The sequence below is a fragment of the Neopsephotus bourkii genome, unplaced genomic scaffold (genome assembly GCF_033783945.1).
Source record: "Neopsephotus bourkii isolate Nb327-2 ecotype Australia unplaced genomic scaffold, CSIRO-AGI_Nbou_v1 NB_894, whole genome shotgun sequence".
Classification (NCBI taxonomy): Eukaryota; Metazoa; Chordata; class Aves; order Psittaciformes; family Psittacidae; genus Neopsephotus; species Neopsephotus bourkii.
This window is the reverse complement of record NW_026901388.1, coordinates 3106050-3126631: the sequence shown is the minus strand read 5'-3', so window position 1 is coordinate 3126631 and position 20582 is coordinate 3106050. Positions and strand designations below refer to the sequence as shown.

Here is a 20582-nt window from a genome sequence, read left to right as displayed (position 1 = left end):
AACTACAGGTAACATCCTTCTCTCTTAAAGATCAGGACAGACTTCAAAAGGACACGTTTTTCCTGTTACTCTTCAGTCAACAATTGCGTTTGTATTAGTTATGACAACTGCCATGCAAGTTGAAGCACAATGTCACTGAAGCAGCATGTCCTTGCAACACACACTGTCCCTGCCTTAGAGCCATGGCAGGCTTTACAGGGGGTATGTCACTTGGGGGGCTGCCTGGCAGTGGCTGCACTGGTTGCATGTCTCTGTAGAGACCTCGGGAAGAGGCATGGGACCAAGGAAAGCTAAGCTCCTGCAAGACCAAAATTTCCACTTCTCCACTCTTCTGTTTGGAAAAATCCTTAAAGTTACTGCAATTTCTACATGGTTTCCAAGGGGCACTCTCCCTTCCCTTTCACATGCAGAGGTAGGAAGAGACAAACTCTGACAAAATGTCTTCTTCATCCCTATTTTCTCCCCCCACAATGAGACAAGCTAGTATATACACAACTTTTTTTGACAGTAGAGTAACACTTGGTAAGGATTCCTTACAAATGAGACACTTTGCATAAATAAGTTCAGCTGTGGCCCACAGTCAAACACAAGCTACAAATCAGGCAAAAACATTGTAGTCCAGTGCTCAGAGAACTGTTTACTGTTCCCTGCTTCCTGCTCTCCATGGTAAATTGTCAGTGGCACACTGCAGAACTGTAACAAAACTAAATGTCATAGAAAACAGGAAAAGAATGGGTTAACACAGGAGACAGTCCCCACACACCTGTAAGCCCTGAGCCTGAGTAGAAAGAGAGGAAAGTCTCAGCTCAGCTTCCCAGTGGGAAGTTTGTTGGTCTAAGCTTGCTCTGAAGAAAGGAGTTATTTACTTCACCAGGCTGGGAAGAAGATTCCTTCCCAGAAAACAATTTGCCCTGGCCTGAAAGATTGTTTGTTTCTTAACAGCTGATAAGTGCCCCAAAGCTGAGGATTGAAGCCGGGGTCCGCCTGCCTGTTAGAGAAGCCTGGTGAGTAATGAAGTGCTGTGAGTGGCTCTTCATGCCGTGAAAAGGCTAATGCAGGAAAATCGATTGCTTTTGTTTTAGCAACCAGGTATCCTCCTATTCTTGACCCTGGGGGTGCCCTGAGTGCTGCTGGCAAGGACTTCCAGAGTCTTTCCCCTAGCCAGCAGTGATAGGGTTTCCTGGTGTGGGTGCTGGCCCTTGGCCAGGCTGTTGCCTGAGAGCCAGGGTCTGAGGTCCTGGCCTTGTGTTCCCTGTGCAATAGTGACTGGACAGCTCTGGGAAACAGCTTGAGTTCAGAGCCGAAAACTACACTGTATCTGTGTCCACGGGCATGCATAAAAAAAAGTTGTACCTGCGCAATGAACAGAAGTTGCTGCTCCCATGCCTGTAGGAATAACACTAAGTACCTCTACTGTATGCATTAATCCAGGCTGTAAGCTTATTCACAGGCTCTAAAATCAGAAGCTGAGACATCCTAATTACAGCATTAGAGCAAATCAACCCTAATCTGTTGATTTGCTCTAATGCTGAGAGGCTTCAGATGAGATCGGCTTCCCCGGTACTGTATTAGCTCTAACTAGGTAACATCTAGTAGTAATTCACACACAGCAAAGCCCTCCCTGGTCCTTTCCTGGATAAATTACCGAGGACGACTACCTTCAAACCCAGCTGGGACTCCGCTCCGCCGTCACAAGCTACTCGGGGCGGTCTGCCTGAACAGCACACCCCCGCTCCGGGCACGGTCGGGAGAGGCCGGACTGTGTGCCGGGTCCGCCCCGCCGCGGGGAGGAGCGCCGCCCACAACACTTAACCTTCGCGGCCCGAGTTGTCCCGGGGCTGGGATCGGTCATGGAGGCAGCGCGGGATTACGTGGGCTTGCTGGTGCGGTGAGTAATGGGCCCCACACATAGCCCGTATGCTCCACACTCCCCGGTCCTGGCGGCCGAGTGCCGCCTGCCGCCCCGCTGGTCCCGGTCGGGGGAAGCGCGGGGAGAGCCGAGGCTGGATAACTGTCGGCGTCCGGGAGCGAGGGGCGGTTGCCAGGCACAGTGTGAGGGCTAATCACAGTCGGCCTGTGCGCGTATTAAATCTGCTGGACGCTGTGTGGGAGGAGCAAGCTCTCGCAGCCTTTTTGAGCCTCAGACGAAGTTCCGACGGCAATGTGAGCAGGGGATTTGCAGCCCTAACCCCTGTCTGAGGTCTAATGACTGAGACCCGTTCTTCTCGGCAGCGGTGAAGCTGCCATCTGGTGTGCACGGAGCTGGTGCGGAGGCCGTGGGGCCTCTTACACCCGGTGGCAGCATGACCACAGTTCCTGGCCCCTGCTTACATTTCGGGTGTGCTGACCACGCCTGGGAAAGGTTTGTCTGTATGCTGCTCACAAACTGATGTACTCCTAGCTGCGGTTCTGGTATCTCTACCTACAGTTAGTGTCTTAGCAAAGAAACCAAGTCTGCAATCTGGTTGAGCCCCAAGTCTCCTGACTGATTCCTGGCTTTTGTTTTTGCTTCACTGTTACTGCATTTGTCATTTTCCTGTGAACTCTAACCTAAAAGTCAAATCGTGCCATAGTCCGAAGCCACACGTGTTGTGCAATGTTGACTTTTTTTTTTCAGAGTGAGGCTTAAGACCATTGCACCACATTGTTAGACAAACATACAAAGCATACTGCTAGCAAAGATAAAGGGGAAATGTGTGTATAGGGCTCAGGGTGTAAGCTTTTGATCTCCTGGTTCTCCTAAAAGCAATTAGTTCATCTGTCCCACCAGCTTTGACGCTACACTGAATGCTTGGGGCAGTATCTGTGAGTCCCTCTCTTGCAGGTCATAGTTATACAAAACAAACGGGACAAGATGCCAGAGTTTGAAGACGTTTGCTGTTTCAATTAAAAATATATTTTTGTGTGTTGCACTGACATGGAATCACTCCTTTAGGGAAAAATGAGGACTTGATCCTTTTGCCTTTGAAGAATAATAGAACAGCAGTGTTGACTTTCTCATAAAGCTGGCTGCACCTTGGTGTGTTCCTTTCCACCTCTTGTTTCCAGACTTAGCTTGATCAGCTTTCAATAGGAAATTATTTTGGTAACTCCAAATCTAGCAGAGGAGTTCCCTCTATCAGGAGTCAGTTTGGTTTCTGAGGACACTGCAGCAGGAAGAATCTTTCCAGGAGCCCTGAACCTACATTCTGTTGGAGTCTGTGGCCTTTGTGTTTGTGTAAACAAAGAGAAAACAAGCTTTCAGTAGTAGGCTCAGCAATGGAAGGGTTCACACTCTGTTTGTCTGGCCTGTTTTTTAATCACACTGTATTTTGTTTGTACTTCTCATTAACTGAAACCTCAACCTGTACTGGAGCTTCATAAGCAGATGTATTTTAAAGATGATATCGACTGGTTTTATTGAAATGCAGGTGAAGTGGCATTGATGTTAAGACTTGGACTCCTGTTAAGTGACTGGTGGAGCTAATGGAAGTCTGGTTTATTAACCTGTTTTGTTATATTTCTCTCTGGCTTTTTACATCTGATAGAACTAGACAGCAGTGTCTGGTGATTGATCTTGAATCCTGGAGAAACTTCTCAGAGTTGCAAAATGTGGTTTGTATAGTTGGCTGTTCTGAAGCCTGAGGTTGAACACTTGTAGCTGAAGTCCTGGCCCTCAGCTGTGCTGCTAAAGCTTTTCATTCTGTATGGAGATGTATGTTTTGGCTTTTTTCCTCATGCTTTATCTTTTGTGAATGGCAGCTTGGCTTAAGTAGTGGGAAATAAAATTGTTCAATGGAGCTGGTGTTTTCTGTCTTTAAAAAAAAAGAAAAATCTTGGCAGTGCTGTCACATATACCACTTAAGTAACCATTCTACGTGCTGGTTTTCAAATGTATGAGAGGGAACAGGATGTAACTAGCTCTGAAAGCATTGTCTCTTGAACCTTAAGGGTTGTGCTTTCTGACACCACGGAGCCTTGTGAATTGAAGTCACCAGCCCCAAGGTAGATAAGCAGGCTTCATATCTGAGGAAAAGACCCAAGTGATTCACAATGGAAGCTGCCTATGGACCAGCAGGGTGATTGGGGACTACTAACTTAGTCAGTGATTAACAAACACTTCCTGGAGCTTCAATGCCTTTGTCAGTGCTAGTCTGTCACCTTGTCTTCCTCCCAGGTCCTGACCCTTTTCCAGGAAGAAAGTGTTTATTAGCTCTTTAATTTGAAACAGTGCCTGTCTCCTGAAAACTATATTGACTTCTCATCCTCACCAGCTTTGTTACAGGAAGGGGAGAGATGTCCACCAGCCATGGGTATATATGCAAACTGTTGAAAGCCAGGGACCTTTAAAAGCAAAACCAACCAAACAAAAAAAAACCCAAAAGCTCCAGTAATGCTGAGGAGCTTTTGAGGAAGGTAAGTTCTGATGTAAAAAAGAAGGGCAATAGACCAAAGTTCTGTAGGGAACTCATTCAGAATGATAGCAGAAAGTGAATTTATTGCTGAAACTCTATCTGGCCAGTCACAAAAATTACTTTCTATGCATCACAGAAATATGTTTAAAAACCAAATAAGAGGTTTGGAAAAGAGAGTTATTCTCCCTGGTCAGTGTGGACTTGAACAAAATATGTGACTGGGACATAATTAGTTGAGTAACTTTATGCCATTTCATCATTGTTTCAAGAATTCCTGTATTCACTCCCTGGCTGCATGAAGAGACTGTCAGTTCACTCCCTCCCCCTTCTGTAAAAGTATCTGAGGATAGATTTTTCCTACATGAAGATCTTTTACACCTATGTGGAAGAATACAACTGGGGTACATCCCTTTCCCAATCCTGTGCAATTCAGTATTGAGGAGCAAAAAGTATACAAGGGGCAAAGTCCAGGAGTGGGGAAGACAAAGTACTGTCTACCTTTAAAGGACTTCTTAGAGATCAGTCCTTTCCAGGTGTCATTCAGCTGGTGATTTTTGGCAATCTGGCTGTTGAATTAACCAGTGTAATTTGGAAGCTAAAAGCTGTCAGAGGTAGATGGGAGCAGGTCTGTACCTTGGTGTGGGAGTAGGCCATTACCAGTGTTTTGTGCTCAGTTTACCTAAGGGAAACTAAACAGTCACTATTAAAAAATGGGATTGTTCAGGAAAACTTAAAACCTTTTTCTAAAACTGCTTGAATCTTCCAGCCCCTCTGGCAGCATTGTCCAACACTATGCATTGATACCCCTTGATCTTAATTTTCATTTAATTTGACTTCTTTTATACATGAGAGTAGAAGTTTTGTTTTCTGATTTTCAGAACTAGATTAAGTTTTATAGGCTGTAGATATTATTTACAAACTAAACACCTCAGCTGGAAGACAAACATAACTCGATCAAAATGCTAGGTGTTTTGAATACGGGTAATATGTTTAGTCTTCCAAAAGCAAACACAAATAATTAGTTGGAATTAGTCTTGTGTTATCTCATTGAGTGTTTTTGTTGCAGGGAAAGAGAATGATCTAAGTAGCTGAATGCAGTAAGAGCTGCCTTTCTAATTCAGAGTTAAAACCTGTCAGCCTCACTGTAATCATGACCTTGACATCAGCTGGCCCATATCTGCTCGGAATGTTTTTAATTTTAGAAGTGTTTTCAAATGTCACTAGCAAGAGAAAGCTCAGAGATGACATGTCTGTAGGGCTATGTAGTTAGTTTTGAAAGCAAGCTCCGTGGGTCTAACATGACCTGTGAATTACTCGTATAACGTGCTTACCTCATTGAACCCAGCAGTCCTCCTCCTTGCAGTACTTGACATGACTATTTTTGTAACTATGGTGAATTTTTATTTGTCTTAGATCTTTGGTATCCATGGGAGCATCTGTGGGAGCAGTAACAAAACAGACCCTGTTCCCTCCTCTCATGCCTGCAGGGCGACCTTTCCGTGTGTCGAATGCCTCCAGAAGCAGCCGGAAAGGAATTGTGGCAAGCAGTCTTCAAGAGCTCATCAGCAAGGTACAGCAAACAGCCACACTCTGGATGAAACTTAGTGAAATATAGTATCACAGAAGGGCAACCCATAGACCCTTATTCTTCTAAAAATCATTACTGGCAAAGTTGGGAGAATATGTCAGATAAGTAAGTCTTATGAAAGGATGGGTCCTCTTTTGAATGCTAAAAATCTACTGTGTTTTTTTTGCAGACTTTAGATGCCTTTCTTATATCTGCTGGAATAGTTACTCTGGTTTTGGAGGAAGATGGCACGGTTGTGGACACAGAAGAGTTCTTCAAGTCTCTGGATGATAATACACACTTCATGGTTCTAGAAAAAGGACAGAAATGGACACAAGTAAGTGCTGACTGCCTTTCTCATTTGAATAGAAGTGGATGGAAGGATTTCTGTGGCTGCTGAAATTGTTGGGAAGAGGGGAGAAAAGGAGGAAAACTTTCCCTAAAGGAGGCAAGGTATCAATGTAAAATGGGTGTTGCCTTGTGAATACAGTAACAGTTTAGTGAAGGTTAGAAAAATGCCTGTGTTTAATCTTGCAAACAGCTAAAAGTTGTCATCAAAACCTAATGTTAGTCTACATGCATCAATATCTTTTAAGAACTACTAAGACTGGCTAGCTTTAGCCTTTTAATCATATCAACTCAGTGTCCAATTTGTATTTTTGTGGGGGAATAGTCATCTGTACATTAGTAAGATAGAGTCAAACTCCTAATGGTCTTCCCATGAAATAGTTGTTGCTAGAAAGCTAGCATCAATATTTCTTCTACCAGGTGCAGAGCTGGCAGAGGAGCTGTAAGCAGGCCTACCATTTTTGTTTGTATACTGATGGCTTACTTGTGTGGCTCCCTTTTCTCAGTCTCCCATTGTAGTGTGGGCAGTTTGTATGTTTTTCCCCAAGATACCTTGCTGGCTTTTCAATGTTCTGCATCTAGGCTGTGAGTTCCAAGAGCAGGAAAGAAGTTGCAGCTGGGGTATGACTCTACCTTGACTGCCCAATATTCTCTCTGGCACCGCAGCAAAACAAGTTTGAATGCTGCCCTTCTTCAGTATGTGCTGAATGACAGCAGAAGGGCTGCTTTAGCTTTACAAATTATCTAAAATGTAGCACAAGCTCTGTCATGCTTTATCCAAATATTCTGGGTGCTAACAGAGGGCATACACTACCAAGCGTACCAACTACTTGTACATGTCCAAAACTGTTGTTGATAGGGGGCCCTGTTGCTGAAGCTCAGAGACTATCAAAGTAAAACAGGCATAAAATTGCTGGCTAATGATATACTACAGTGTTTAACTTGGTTTGACTTATCATGGCACTGTCTGAGCGCTGGGGTGACAAGTACAGAAAGGCCCAGACTTACACAACTTTACTGCTTCATTTAACATGAAAAAAACCAGCTTGGCAGCTGCCAAGTCATTAACCTTGAGTGGAATGTGCTGAGCAGAGTATCCCACTTATCCACTAGATGTCTCTGTAAATATGGGTTTTCTTTACTGTTTTCTTTGGGTTTTTTGCCCCCCTTGAAGCAAGATCCTGAAAGCATCATTGTCAGCCCTGAAGCAGACACGGGCTGCTTTGAGTAAAGGAGGCTGGATTTAAGGTGGGAGATGACTTTCTATGCTCCTCCTCCTTTGCTTTTTCTCTTAAAAGCTCAGTACTAAATCCTAGGCCTAATCAGTAGTGGTTCTTTGGCCATGTTACTTTTTCAGTAGAAAGGAAAAGAGAGGTATTAGGAGCCAGGATTTAAAATGAGGACCTGGCTTTTCACAGATGTCATCTTTTCAGGTATCTAAGAGTGCACATCAGTGTTGTGTTCCTTCCTAAATGGAAGGACCCAATGTCACCCTAGTTATTTGGTGGCCTGTTTCAGTGTGGACAAACTGTGCTGCCTCAGCTAGCAGCTGGAAAATACCAGGATAATTAAATGGGAGGAATACTGTCCAGTGGCATTACCTGTGGCTTCAGTATGCTCTGAAGAAGAAGCTGTGTTACAGAAAATAAATGTTCAGGAGGTGCTATGTCACTCTAGGACTTCTGTGTCTGTTTGGAATAGCTCCAGAAGCCTGGGTGGGACTTGAACAAAATTATGTAAGCTACAGACTTATTTTTTGCTGTGCTAACGCTTTTAATTCTAGTTTAGAGCTGATCAAGAGCTAGCCCCAAGACTGGCATAAGCAAGCTTCTCCTAGAGATGCACAATTAATGATTGTCTTGCTGTAGTTTCCTTGCTCATGGTACAAACTGTCTTTCCCTCTCTTTAAATTAGACAAAAAATGGACTTGCCACTGTGAGACAAAAGAAGAAAATGGGAGTAGCTAACATCACATTTGATCTGTACAAGCTGCACCCTAAGGATTTTATTGGCTGCCTAAACATCAAGGCCACCTTCTATGAGATCTACTCTGTCTCATATGACATCAAATGTATGGGAGCAAAAAGTGTATTGCGGTAAGTATGTTTCCACTATTGATCAGGCATATCCATTAATGTAAAATCTGTCTCTGTGAAGCAGGTGTGTTTATAAATTTAGTATTTTTATTAATTCTTACACACTGGCCAATATGCTGAGTCTTGTTTTGTAAGGTGGATAGCTGACATGTAAAAACTGCGTAGCTTTTTATGGTGGAATTTTAAATTTCCCCCAAGGCAAAAATATTACCAGCTCATATTAACTGCAAGGGTGTAGGTACAGCCTCTTTGTTTTCCTGAGAGAATTTCCCTAGATTTCTTAGACTTGTTTGGGTAATGCAGGAGGCTGAGGAAGAAGCATTAGACTCCTTAAAGGGTGACCTACAAGGGGATGAAATTAGATGGATTTGGGATCCAGTGACAAAGGTCTTAAAGCTTGCTCAGGCTTTGCAATGCCTGCCTGCCAAATTTACTACCTGGGCTACATGGAGGTAAAGCAAAATGGGAGAGAGATAACAATCTGATATCTTAATGTGCATTTGTCACCTGATGTCCTTGTTTTTAAGCAAACTGGTCTCCTAGCAAACTAGGAGCCTCACAAGGACCAGTGTTTCCTACAGGACTAATCTGTGGTGGGTGGGTTGTGAGTTTAGTAGAACTGGCTGTTGGAAAATGCTGTCTTATGCAGGGGCAAAATAATATCTGTCTTGTCCAATGCTTTCAACAGTGTGTGGAAGGCCTGTGCCTTGTCAAAACCAGCTCTGTCTTGCCATGGTTGAAGAAAACTTATTCTGAGCCCAGACACTTTCACAAAGGTGCCATACTTTGACAGCTGTTGAAGCTGCAGCCCTGAATTTCTCTGCCTGACCTTTCAAACTCTGTTTGACACAGTGGTGGTGTGTTGCTGCATTTTAATACTTGAGGACCAGATCTGCTCTGTACAGAACAGACAGTTGTATATGCTGTGAGGTTTTCACTTCCTCTGAGCAACATGTAGTCTTTAAAGTCTTCAAATAGCCCCATGTCTTGTGATGCAGGTATTAAATATTGTAATGCTAATCTTGTTCCCTTTCTTCCAGTCTGACTGACCTCTCCCACTTAGATGGTCCCTTGCTTAGTCTTTCAGGCTATAACTAGTGTGACTGTATATGAAACTCGTCTCTCTAGGAATGCTGCAGTGATTATTCAGTTATATGCTATGCCCACCTGCAGAACTGGCTTCATTAGTGTTTATTCAAAGCAGAGGTTTACCCTTGAACAGCTGCACTCCTCCAGTTCCTATGTTTGTCAGGTCTCTTGAGCCAGAACAAACTGATAACTGGCTATCTATTATGGAGATAAGTAGCAGCACCAGAACTTGCACTGCTAAGGTAAGTCTGAAGTGACAGTTTTGCATCCCTGCCAACACAGGGCAGCTGGTGAGAAAGAAGTGGTGCTGGCAAACAGCTGAAGTAGCTGTGGAGTTCTTCTGGAAGCAATGTTACGTTACAGAGTTGAGCTATAAGGGAAGTGCCAGTGTCAGGGTGGGAAAATAGCCTGCTAGCAAGGAACAGGGGTGACAGAGTTAACCTTGGGCACTTGTGGACACAACAGTGAGATGACCCGTCTCAGTTTGCTGTTGATATTGGAGACAGATGATATGTTCTTGGTGTAGTCCCTTTGTTAATGAGCTCCAAACTGTGAACTGATGCCCTTTTCCTGGGCCCACCTGTGGAGTGCAAAGGACTTAAAATGCTGCAGTTGTTCATCAGTGGGTGGGGCTCAAAGCCTATTAGACTCCATTAGTGTGTTTTCCCTAATGGTTTCTCCCTATAGTGTTCAACTGAAGGATCAAGTGTCCAATTCAACAAATAACACACTCCATGGCTTAAGTGACAACTGCTCTTGTGTGCATGTAGCACGCTGCAGCTGTTCAAAAGCTTGGTACCAGGTGCAGCTTTCTTTGCAACTGTAAAACTTGGCCTGTACTGTCTGGTGGAGGGAAGGACATACTGAAACAGCATATGTGTGGGAAGCATAAATAAGAGTACAGTGTTTTTTTTAAAAGCTTCCCAGGCTCTAAGTACAGAGTATTCTACTGTTTTGAAGCACAGGATTTTGACTGCACGTCTTCCTTCATCATAGTGGAAAAAATGAATTTTTAGGAAGCAGACTTTGCCTTTTCTAGCAGAGTTCAAAGGAGAAGTGAATTAACAGCAAACAGTCCACAACTGCATGTTTCCTCAGACAGGAATTCAAAAAATCTTCTTTCTTTTGTGCAGGAGAGGAAGGCTGATCGGGTTTCTGCATCTTCAGAAACGAATCCCTTTCCAGTTTTGGAATGGTTCTGATTTTTGCATACCACTTCCCCAATGCCTCAGTCAGCTTCATACTTACGAAGGCCTGCTTAACTTTCAGGGGCCGAGGCTTGAATGTAGTGCTTAGTACCGATGTCCCTGTTGTTTCTTGGAGAATGGAAGGAAGACATAGCTATAACAGAGTTGAATAAATGAATATATAGATATGATCATCTCTTATTCCCCTGTGGTGATCCACAGTTTATATTGTAGACTTCTGATGCTTACCTGATCTTGGTTTATGGATCTGTACTGATTCTCATACAGTACTATATATTTGAATGCTGATATTTATTAAATCTTTAAAAAAGTAGTTGTGAACTGAGAATTCTTAAGCCTTGAAGCTTGGACAGCATTAATTTGTCTGGCTTTGCCTGTTTTGCTGTCAGGCATCCACAGTAATGTGATTGCTGAGCTTCAGATCTAATCTAGTTTGGTCTGTAGCTTAGAGATACATGCAGTGTTGTATTAGTGAATGGCCTAAAGGTGAGATATGAGGTGGCTTCATGATGCAGGAATGTTGCCAAGCTCCCAGGCAAAGTCATCTTTGGGAGTGCGCTGGTAGTCTGAGTGATGGCTTTGTAGGAGGATGGTAAATACCCAACAAGATGCCAGCCTGCTTTGTTAAATGTATTTTCTCGTTCTGCCAACAAGTTAATAGTTTTCTGTTGATCAAGAGCCACAGAAGTTGGTTTTTTTTTGTTTTGTTTTTTTTGAAAGAAGGTACAAAAATTACCAGCTTAGAAGTGAAAGGGAATGAGAGTTCTTAAGTGTATCTGCCTAACACATCCTGAAGGTGGTGTGGGTGTGGAGAAAGGGGTAATGTCATCCTCCTTGGTGACTTTTTTTGGTAACAGACTGCTTTTCTTCTAGGAAGGTGCTTCAGCTGATGTCCCATGCAGCACAGATAACTGGACAGTTTCTTCTTTATACTGGAACTTACATGTTACAGTTGATGGGTGAATATGATGAAGATGGCACATGTGCAAGATCAAGGCGGGAGTAGTGAGCCCAGCTGCACTTCTGATATTGGATCTTTTTGCTTAAAGACTTTCTCCTGCCCATATTTGATTGTAGTCGTGTAGGTAGGGGGATATCCACTGATGTGAACTAACATTTTTCCCATTTGGGAATGGTTGTAGGCCTTAGTCATAAAATAAGTGATGTTCAGAGGCTCTTAACACAGCAAAAGAATATGTGCCTAAAGCTGAGAATTTGCCCCAGCAACTCAAAATGGAAAATAGGTATACTTGCAAATTTGTGTGGAATATTTCTTGAGCTGATCAAAGCATAATGTGGTTGTGGGTTTTTTTTTTTATGGCTGTCTACTTGCCTTCTGAACAGACTGGGCTGGGGTGAGGGGGACTATGTTTTTGTTTTTTGTTTTAGTGCTGGTATTAGTGCCCAGCTGGCACTGAGGTACAAAAGGGTGAAGTGTACTTATTTACTGCTGCTAACAACAGAACTACACAATATAACTTAATCTGGGTTCAATGACTGACTAATGAAGTCTAATTGGAGAAGTGCAACTACCAAGCAGAAACTTAAAATTTAGCCTTGCTTTCCTTAAAACAAATAAAAACTTTTCATCCTTACTCTTTATACTTCAAGCCTACAAAGAAATTCAGGTTAGTATAGATTATACATGTTGAAGACGTGATATATTTATTTAATGGGTCTGATGTTCACTTCTGCCTGAAGTATTGAATAATCCACCAGTTTCATGAACATGGCTTACAAACAGCCTCCTGAGCTTTCTCCAGGAGTTAGACCATCACTTCTGTAGTTTTTTTTACTGTTTAGTTACAAGGTGACACAACATCCCAAGCTGTACTTAAGGTACAAGTAAGAGATGCTGGATTTTGATGCCCCTTTCTTCAGGGAGAGCAGCAGGACACTACCTACTCTTGTGTAACATTCATATGCTCTAAACTGGATATTTGCAGTTTTACAGTCTCCCAAGCAAGCTGTATTAAGGGCAGAGTTTTTAATCCTTAAATAGAATTGTCCATATTGTTTTCTACACTTCAGTGAATGGCTAGTATGACCAGCTTTCAGGAAGTTTTTCCTCAACAATGTAGAAAACTGGAAAATTAGCAATTGGACATCTTCTGTCAAAATACAAACTCCCATTGCTGAAGGGGAAAAGCCCAGCTTTGTTCATAGGTATGTATTTTGAAGTTTTCATTTGTCTACTCATGAAGAATTTTAGTAAGTTGTTATAGTCTTGCTTAAGACTGAAAGCTGTTGAGATGGCAGGTACAGGTAAATGTGTCTGACCTGATGGCAGGTGCCACTAGGAACAAGCCCAGGTGACAGCATGAACAAATGGGGCAAGAGAAGAAAGCAATGGGAGAAAAAGGAAAAAGACCAGTGTGGACCCCACAGTGCTTGCCATGAACCTGCTGAGAAAGAATTCCATTAACTGTGGGTATCAACTGCACTGACCAGTCAAGGGAAAAACCAATCTGCTAAGAAAACGGAACCAACGGGCTGAAAAGACCAAGTATCATGGTTGGTGGGATCTATTCTGACCTGTCAGCTAAGTCTGTTCACTATGTATGGGACTATTGCTCTCACTTTTATCTGAAAATTCCACCTTTATATGCTTATTTTTACCTTCCTTTTATGGATGGGACCTAGCCAGATGAATCTGCAACTTTCATCACTGTTGTGATGAAAAGCAGTTTAAATCCAAGTGTTAAAGGTACTGATGAACATGAGTTTGGTAGGTCTGCACAAGTCTCTTCAGTAATGGTATTACAAATAAGTAGACAGCTAAGAAAAACCTTGGGGTTTTTTTCCTGATTTCTTTTGTTTCCTATCTACATGTGACTGCTTGCTGGAGGAAGCAGGGAGGGCACACTGCTCTAGGCAGGGTGAATACTGGTTCTTTCCTAATTTGTTGCAGGGAATAGTGCATGTAGCTTGTAGCACTGTCAGGTTTCCTTCAGAAGGAAAAAATCTATTCTGTGAGCAATAAGAGATTATATTAAAATGAAGCTTAATACTTCATCTGTGTTGTTCTTAACATCTCACCCAAATGATTGTTGCCATTATAATTGTTGGCTAAAGTCTTTCGGCTCCTATCAAGGAATTGCATTTAACTGATGCAGTGCAACGACTTTGTCAGTAATTCTTTCAGCTTTAAAGAACCATTTATTCTATTAGAACAAGCACACCTCTTGAAAGCAAACTTTGTATAATGCTCCTGGGAATATTTATGTTGCTCATGGTGGTAGCATAACCATTAAAAAAAAACAACCAACAACCAACCAAACTTGCACAGTTCAGTACTGCTTTGTGTGAATTGCCTCTTCAACATCTGTAATACAAAAGCTTTTGCAAGTCTGAACTGTGCAGTTCTCAAATTCCAGCCTTCTATAGCCAGAGGCAAATGTTACAGAACTAACACTTCATAGTTTCCAACGGCACTATCTGAGAACCTAATGTGATCTAAAATGCTAACTCAGTATGAATTTGCAGTGTTTTTAAGCAGCTGCTGCTTTGACAGTTCAGCAGTTAAAACTTGAGTTGCTGAAGGTCATGTGAGCTGTGAAGTCTCCATCTTAGAGCATTTCCCGCTTATTCAAAATGCAAACAGTCGAACAAAGTAACTGAGCTTTGATGTTTTCTCAAAATAGGAGAAGTGACTTGGAAACTGCACGAGTCTGAATTGCTTCACTGCTGCTGAATTTTGGTTTTGCCACAGGCTTAGTATTTGGGGAATGATGTTTCCTACTGTGCCAACTTCTTTCCAGAGATAAAGTTTTGGCTTTGGATCAGACTGAAGGAGTTTATCATTCTCTGAGTTGGAACCAGTTTGATTTTATTTTTCACAGGCTGCTTAGGAGGTGTAGCTTTTACTTAAGCTGTGTACATGATAAACAGCAAAGAACAACTTCAGCATTATCTGTCAGCAAATTATATAGAAGTGGTGTACAGTATTTAGCAAGAAACAGAAAAACTAAAAGCACAGGCTTTTAACTGCAGATACACAGAGAAGCAGCTAGCTTTTCTACTTGACATTTTTAACTTTAACTGAGCTTATGGAAAGAAAAATTAATCTGCACTTGTTACAGTTGCAGTCAAGGCTGGGAGCAGTGACATGTCGAAGGTGTGAAACATGGTTACTGCCTCCTTGCTTGCACTGACCCTTTTTGCCTGTTGCTTTGCATCACTTGCTAACAATGCACCAAGTCATACTCTTCAGTTACCAAAAAAGGAATTTTCACTGAAGTACTCGATCTTGTTGACTCAGGCACTGTTCATGTTCTGCAGGCAAAACAAAGTTGCTCTATTTGTGACTAGAATGAAGAATCTTGTAGGGTTTTTGTATGTGTAATTTATCATTACTTAATTTCTTTCCTTTCGTAAACCCATGAAGTTGTTGCTTTCTTGCACCTTGCTATTATTTCAGGAAAAATAAGATTACAAGCTCTTCTGTTCAGGGGGGAAGGAAAAGGCAGGGTTTAAATTCCTTAGACCATTTTGAATATGCTCTAGGAAACATCCTGAATCCCTTCCCAAAAGAGAAGGATAAAGAAAGGAAAGTAAAACTTTGAGCTGGATTTTTTTTCAGTAAGTAGAGAGGTATTAACAATTTAGGAAATGTTGTAGAAAATGTAGTTTGGAATGTTAACTGTGATGATAACTACATGTGATCATTTGTAACTGACTAAAATTATAACTCTAAATCATTTCAGCATGCTTCTTCCTGAGATGGCTCTTGAAGTGAAGGCACAAGCTTATTTAAGTAAAAACAAAAAAAGCTTAAAACCAAAGTACAAAGTGTATTTTTGATTTGATGCCTCAAGTTTTACTGGAGGTATTGATGTGATTAACATACCACTTCAGCTATATATTATTATCCTGATGGGGTTTAGAGTTTATCACTGCTTTCTCTACCTTACCCTGTCAAATATGCAGTTAAGGTATTTATAATCATGAGGATTGCTACTTTGCTAAGGGAAAAGATAGTATTTTATAATGTCACAATTTTCAAGATCAGTAGTATAACTTCCTATAAAAATTTATGTGGGTGAAAATTGTATCAGTGATGGCAGCATTTTCTGATGTGTGGTGCCAATTTTAAGGAACATTGTCCATGAATAAATAAAACCAAATGGTGGCTTTGGATGTTGTCTCTATTAATTTTCAGAATCATTTAGTCCTGAAATAATCTTGAATGTTAATGGATCCGTGGTCTGGCACAGACAGTAACCAAATGCTAGACTGTGACAGTGAAGTAACTGGGTACTATTATGTGGCTCTGAATTCTTAACTTTTTACTGCTGACTCACTTTCTGGCCTTAGAGAAACTGTACAAACTGTGTTTCCTTTCATACAAAAGGAATGCCTTCCTTCATCTTTTACCGAAGCTGCGAAAGATGACTGACTATGGGAGATAGAAGGCTTTGGCAATCTCTGGTTTTCACAAAATATAGTAATGATCAAGGACCTATTCTTATAATGCCTCACAGAAGAAACTCCCTGCAGTTGTTTATCTACAGCTACACTAGTATACATTTGATTGCAGGGAAATATGAATTTAGTGAAATATTAGATTTGTCTAGTTCAGGATTAATTTAGTCTTCAAAAGGCGCATCATGTAAGTGTGATCAGTCTAGCATACTTGTATCTTTTTGCAGAGCTTGACTATTGAGCAGTTCCCTTCTTGTGGGAAAGCCAAAGTCTGACTTCTGCAAAAGCACAAAACAGCACTGCGTTTAGTGGGAAACTTTTGGCAGTGGGAGGCGAGGGGTGCTGTGTGGGTGACCTCTGTGAGTAGAGACCTGGGGTCTCTGTCCCTGCGTTGCACAGAGCTGCTTCCAGCTGGCTCCAAAATGAACCCACCATTGCCCAAAGCGGAACTCTTCAGTCAGTTTGGTGCTACCTCTATGAAAACACATTTAGGAAAGGGTAAAAATGCTGTGCAGCAGCTGTGAAACAACTAGAAAAATGTGAAACAACTCTGCAGAGAGCAAGGGCAGAAAAGGGGGGGGAAGAGGTACTCCAGGTACCAGAGCAGAGGTTCCCCTGCAGCCTGTGCCCCTGCAACCCATGGAGGACCGTGCTGGACCAGATCCCCACCTGTAGTTTGTGGAGGACCTAATGCCACAATAGGTGGGCATGCCTGGAAGGAAGCTGCAGCCCATGGAGAACCCATGCAGGAGCAGGCTCCTGGCAGAGAGGAGCCCACGTTGGAGCAGTTTTTCTGGCAGGACCTGTGGGGACCCACTGGAGCAATCTGTTCCTGAAAGGCTGCACCCTGGGGAGAGGATGCCTATGCCCTTGTGCCACTCTGGGCCAGACAGAGGAGGTAGAAGAGTTGGGAATAAAGGAGTGAGGTTGAGCTTAGGAAGGATAGGGGAGGGTGGGAAGGGAAAGAGAAGGTAGTTTTAGTTTTGTCTTTGTTTCTTGCTACCCTATTCTATTTTTTATTGACAATAAATTATATAAAATCTTCCCTGAGCTGAACCTCTCTAGGTGGCGTCAGTAACAGGTCAGTGAGCTTCTTTTCTTTATCTTGACCCATAAGCTTTTTAATCTTATTTTCTCCCCATGTCCTCTTGAGGAGATGGAGGGAGAGGGAGGCTGGTAGCCAAAGTCAACCCACCACAAGCACAAAACACTAGAAGTAAAAATAAGCAAAACCCAAGCTGTTGGTGCTATAGGTGACCAGTAAACTTGGAAACAGATGTTTTGGAGTGGTTTCTAGATGGCTTTTGCTGGCCAACATCAATGTTTTCAGTGGTCATGAGACAAACTGTTTACTAATCTCAATCTCAAGCATGGTTTATCTAAGGTAATGCATCAGTCTGAATTACTCACAGAGGGCTCCACTCCTAATGTATTCCTGGTTAGAAGTGTTTATTAATAAATATTAATTACCACTTGAAGGAGAACATTGAAATAATAGCTGTTTTATGAAATGGCTAATGAAACGTAACGCTAGAAATACAGTATGTCTTAATAGACTTCAGAATCAGGATAATACATTCTGTGCTGCTCCAACATAAAAGGTTGTTTATCAGTTTTCTAAAAATTCTGCTTTAATAATTAGCATACATTATGTATACATTAGGGTTTTTTTAAGTAGTCATCGAATCATAGAACCAACTAGGTTGGAAAGACCTTTAAGATCACCAAGTCCAATCAGGACTACCCTGGGACTGCCAAGACAAGATGTAATTACTGTCACAGGGTGGTTGTGATTCTGTTGTGTGGTTAAAAAAAAAAAACAAGCAAAAACAAGCTTAGTTAGTCTATTATAGATCCACAGATATCTCAGACGTATAAGAAGTCCTTTAAAGTCCTAAAGTTAGGTATAATTATTTCTGACACATTTTGTAATTAAACCATTAAGTTCATAATCCTTTATGTTAAAAGCACTTCTAATTACAAACCATTTCCCCTTGCGCAGGTACAAAACTTGGTTTGCTGCTGCTCTTTATTAAGTAGCATTTTCAAATGCTTTTTTCCCATCTCAGAATCAGGAAATAATAAGCAAGAAAACAATAAATGGTATTATTCAAATATAAGGACTACTGATTTATTGTTGAGCTAGACAAACTCAAGTCTAAGTACTCTCTGTTTTATTCCTGAAAAGCTGAAGTGCAAATGCCATAATTTCAGTGATTCCTATACCAAGTGTGCTTAATTTAGACGCTCTCCCACTTCCAGCTTTCCTGTTTTCTTGCCGACTTAGGGAAGTTGCATAGAAAAGCTGCTACAACAATTGCACAATGGTGTTGTTCTGATCCCTGAGTTATCATGTTTTCCAAATCAAAATCACTATCTTCTAGAATAACTGATGTATTTCCAGAGACAACTTTTATTCAGAGACTCTGAATATCTGAAATCACAGATTACTTAATAATAGCTACAAATAGCTTAGCTACTCCAGTCTCCCAGAAAAGCCATTTCATCTTTGGATGAGATGATCAAAGTAGTTCTCCTTATCATGATAAGAATTTTCTGCACACTGCATTAAGATCAGAATTTCATCTAGGTAAAAAAGTACAATCTCTAATAGTTTCACCTTTGTGACCACTGTATTCAGTATACAATTCTCTCAATTCCTCCTAATCTCATTTGGCCCTGACATGGTACCCTGTTTAGTTTTCACAAGTTGTGATCAGTGAAAAGAAAGCAGATGTTGTCACTAGCAGCATAAGCAATGACTAAAGGCAGTAGAAATCCAATGGATGAAAGTCACTTTTGTTTCCATGGCTTCTACCTTTGCAAAGGATAAGGATTTTCGTGGTTGGTTGGTTTGTTTGTTTGTGTGATTAGGGGTGTTTTTTGGTTGGTTGTTTTTGCCATTTTGGGTTTTGGGGTTTTTTGGTTTATTTTCTCAGAAAATTCCTACATTCTGGTTTTCACTTGGAAGCTCCCACCATTTTTCGCACTGCTCATGTTTTCTGTCACCTAAACCTTTCTCTATGTCTGATGCCGTTATCTAGATGTCACCAGCGTCAAGTACTCAGTTCCTTCTGCTATTTTTGTATACCTAGCTCTGGTGAGTCCTTTACACATGCAACTTTTTATGTTGTTCCTCTTGTGCCTTTCCATCACCTTTTCCAGATTCTCTTTTGGCCACATTCAAACTAAAAATACCTAATGACCGAGGAAGAGGGTGGGAGGTGTATAAACAAGTGGAAATTTTAAAAAAGGATATTTATATCTGTCTTTATCTGTATTTCATATTAAGGTTTTTTATATAGAAATTGTCAGCCTCCTTGTTTTCTTGCAGCACTTATAGCATAGCTGTCTTCCATACTAACAAAGCTGCTGTCCTGAGATAAAAAGCTTTTGCTTACTCTATTCCTGACATATCATACAGGCCACACATATATAAAGTTCCTATTCAGTACAGAGACAGGTCGCCACAATGAATTTGTTTTACACAACAGGGATGTATCTCTCTGTAAATCTTCTATGCACAGGCAACAACTGGATCTCCATACCCTTCCTGCAAAGCAGTGGCATTCATTTGTGCAGTCCACATACACTGTGACCCTATATCCTCCTGCATTCTGGTACACTGTTTAACAAACGGACCATGAAATGGATTATTCACTGTGGGCGAGCAGTGGGTTGAGTCCTGGCCAGGGGCCAAACTGACCTCTTACATTCTTAGCATTCATAAGCCTTTAAATCATTAATATGGTAATACTGCTAATAGGCTGCAGTGAGGCAATGGGCGTACACCCTCAGTCTCACTTCTGCAAAGTGTCTTTTCTGTGTGTGTTGTCTTCCCCTCCAAATTCCCAACCAGTATTTCTCGAAGTGTCCTGCTCAGAGGGGGATGCTTCAGCTGCTTTTGTGCATTCAGTGCCAGACCACATTCCTCCAGCGGCTGTACTCACCCGCACTGGACAGTGCTGCAGGCTGCACTGTTAAAATAAGCCAGGCTTTGTCCAGTTCTAGCTCTGCTGTGCTGTTTGTCCTGGGCCTGATGGACTTTGCCAGTAATGGTGCTCTGCTCCTTACAAATGTAATCTGAGAGAATCATTTCTGAAGCAGGCTAGAAGCAGGATGCTGACTTTGTTTGGACATACGTGACAGATGAGTAGCATCTATGCTGGTGAGAGAAATGTGACAGCCAGGAGCCACTCATGACCCAAGAAAAAGGGTAAGGAAGAAAACTGTGACTCACCTGTGAAACTCCAGATCTGACCACAGCAACTTCTAATTTATTTTAGCTCCAAAACTACTCATATAAAATAAGTGTTTCTCACCGTGAGAAGAATAGATGAATCACTTCTTTTACTTGGAAAGCTACACGTTTCATTTCAAATACATGCTTTGCTTAGTAAATGCTAAATAACTGACAGTCTACACAGGATAGAAGTCTTAGAAGTCTATCACGTGC

General features: G+C 41.8%; 2 protein-coding genes and 1 long non-coding RNA gene across 4 annotated transcripts in view; 2 read left to right on the top strand and 1 right to left on the bottom strand.

Annotated features, from left to right (window-relative positions):
- TUBB6 (tubulin beta 6 class V) overlaps positions 1-20582 on the top strand; it is a 154381-nt gene that overhangs the window by 118095 nt on the left and 15704 nt on the right. The gene's annotated exons all lie outside the window — the stretch shown is intronic.
- Positions 1-20582, bottom strand: part of LOC133214500 (uncharacterized) — a 58704-nt gene that overhangs the window by 31002 nt on the left and 7120 nt on the right. The window contains exon 3 of one of the 2 annotated variants that reach the window (XR_009726132.1): positions 4110-4323. The exons of the other annotated variant lie outside the window; for it this stretch is intronic. This is a non-coding gene — a long non-coding RNA (uncharacterized LOC133214500). Of the gene's footprint in view, positions 1-4109; positions 4324-20582 lie in introns of those variants that run through there. 2 annotated transcript variants of the gene reach the window in all.
- CIDEA (cell death inducing DFFA like effector a) lies at positions 1759-15841 on the top strand. The gene is made up of 5 exons (XM_061357419.1): positions 1759-1888; positions 5808-5964; positions 6152-6298; positions 8224-8405; positions 11576-15841. Exons 1-5 carry the CDS (start codon positions 1851-1853, stop codon positions 11706-11708), a joined length of 657 nt encoding a protein of 218 aa, XP_061213403.1. The 5' UTR covers positions 1759-1850; the 3' UTR covers positions 11709-15841.

Excerpts from the sequence above, each read along its gene's own strand:
- CIDEA (XM_061357419.1), top strand. The coding sequence starts at position 1,851 with ATGGAGGCAGCGCGGGATTACGTGGGCTTGCTGGTGCG. Across the intron at positions 1,889-5,807 it reads TACGTGGGCTTGCTGGTGCG|ATCTTTGGTATCCATGGGAG; the intron begins GTGAGTAATGGG and ends TATTTGTCTTAG. Across the intron at positions 6,299-8,223 it reads AAGGACAGAAATGGACACAA|ACAAAAAATGGACTTGCCAC; the intron begins GTAAGTGCTGAC and ends TCTTTAAATTAG.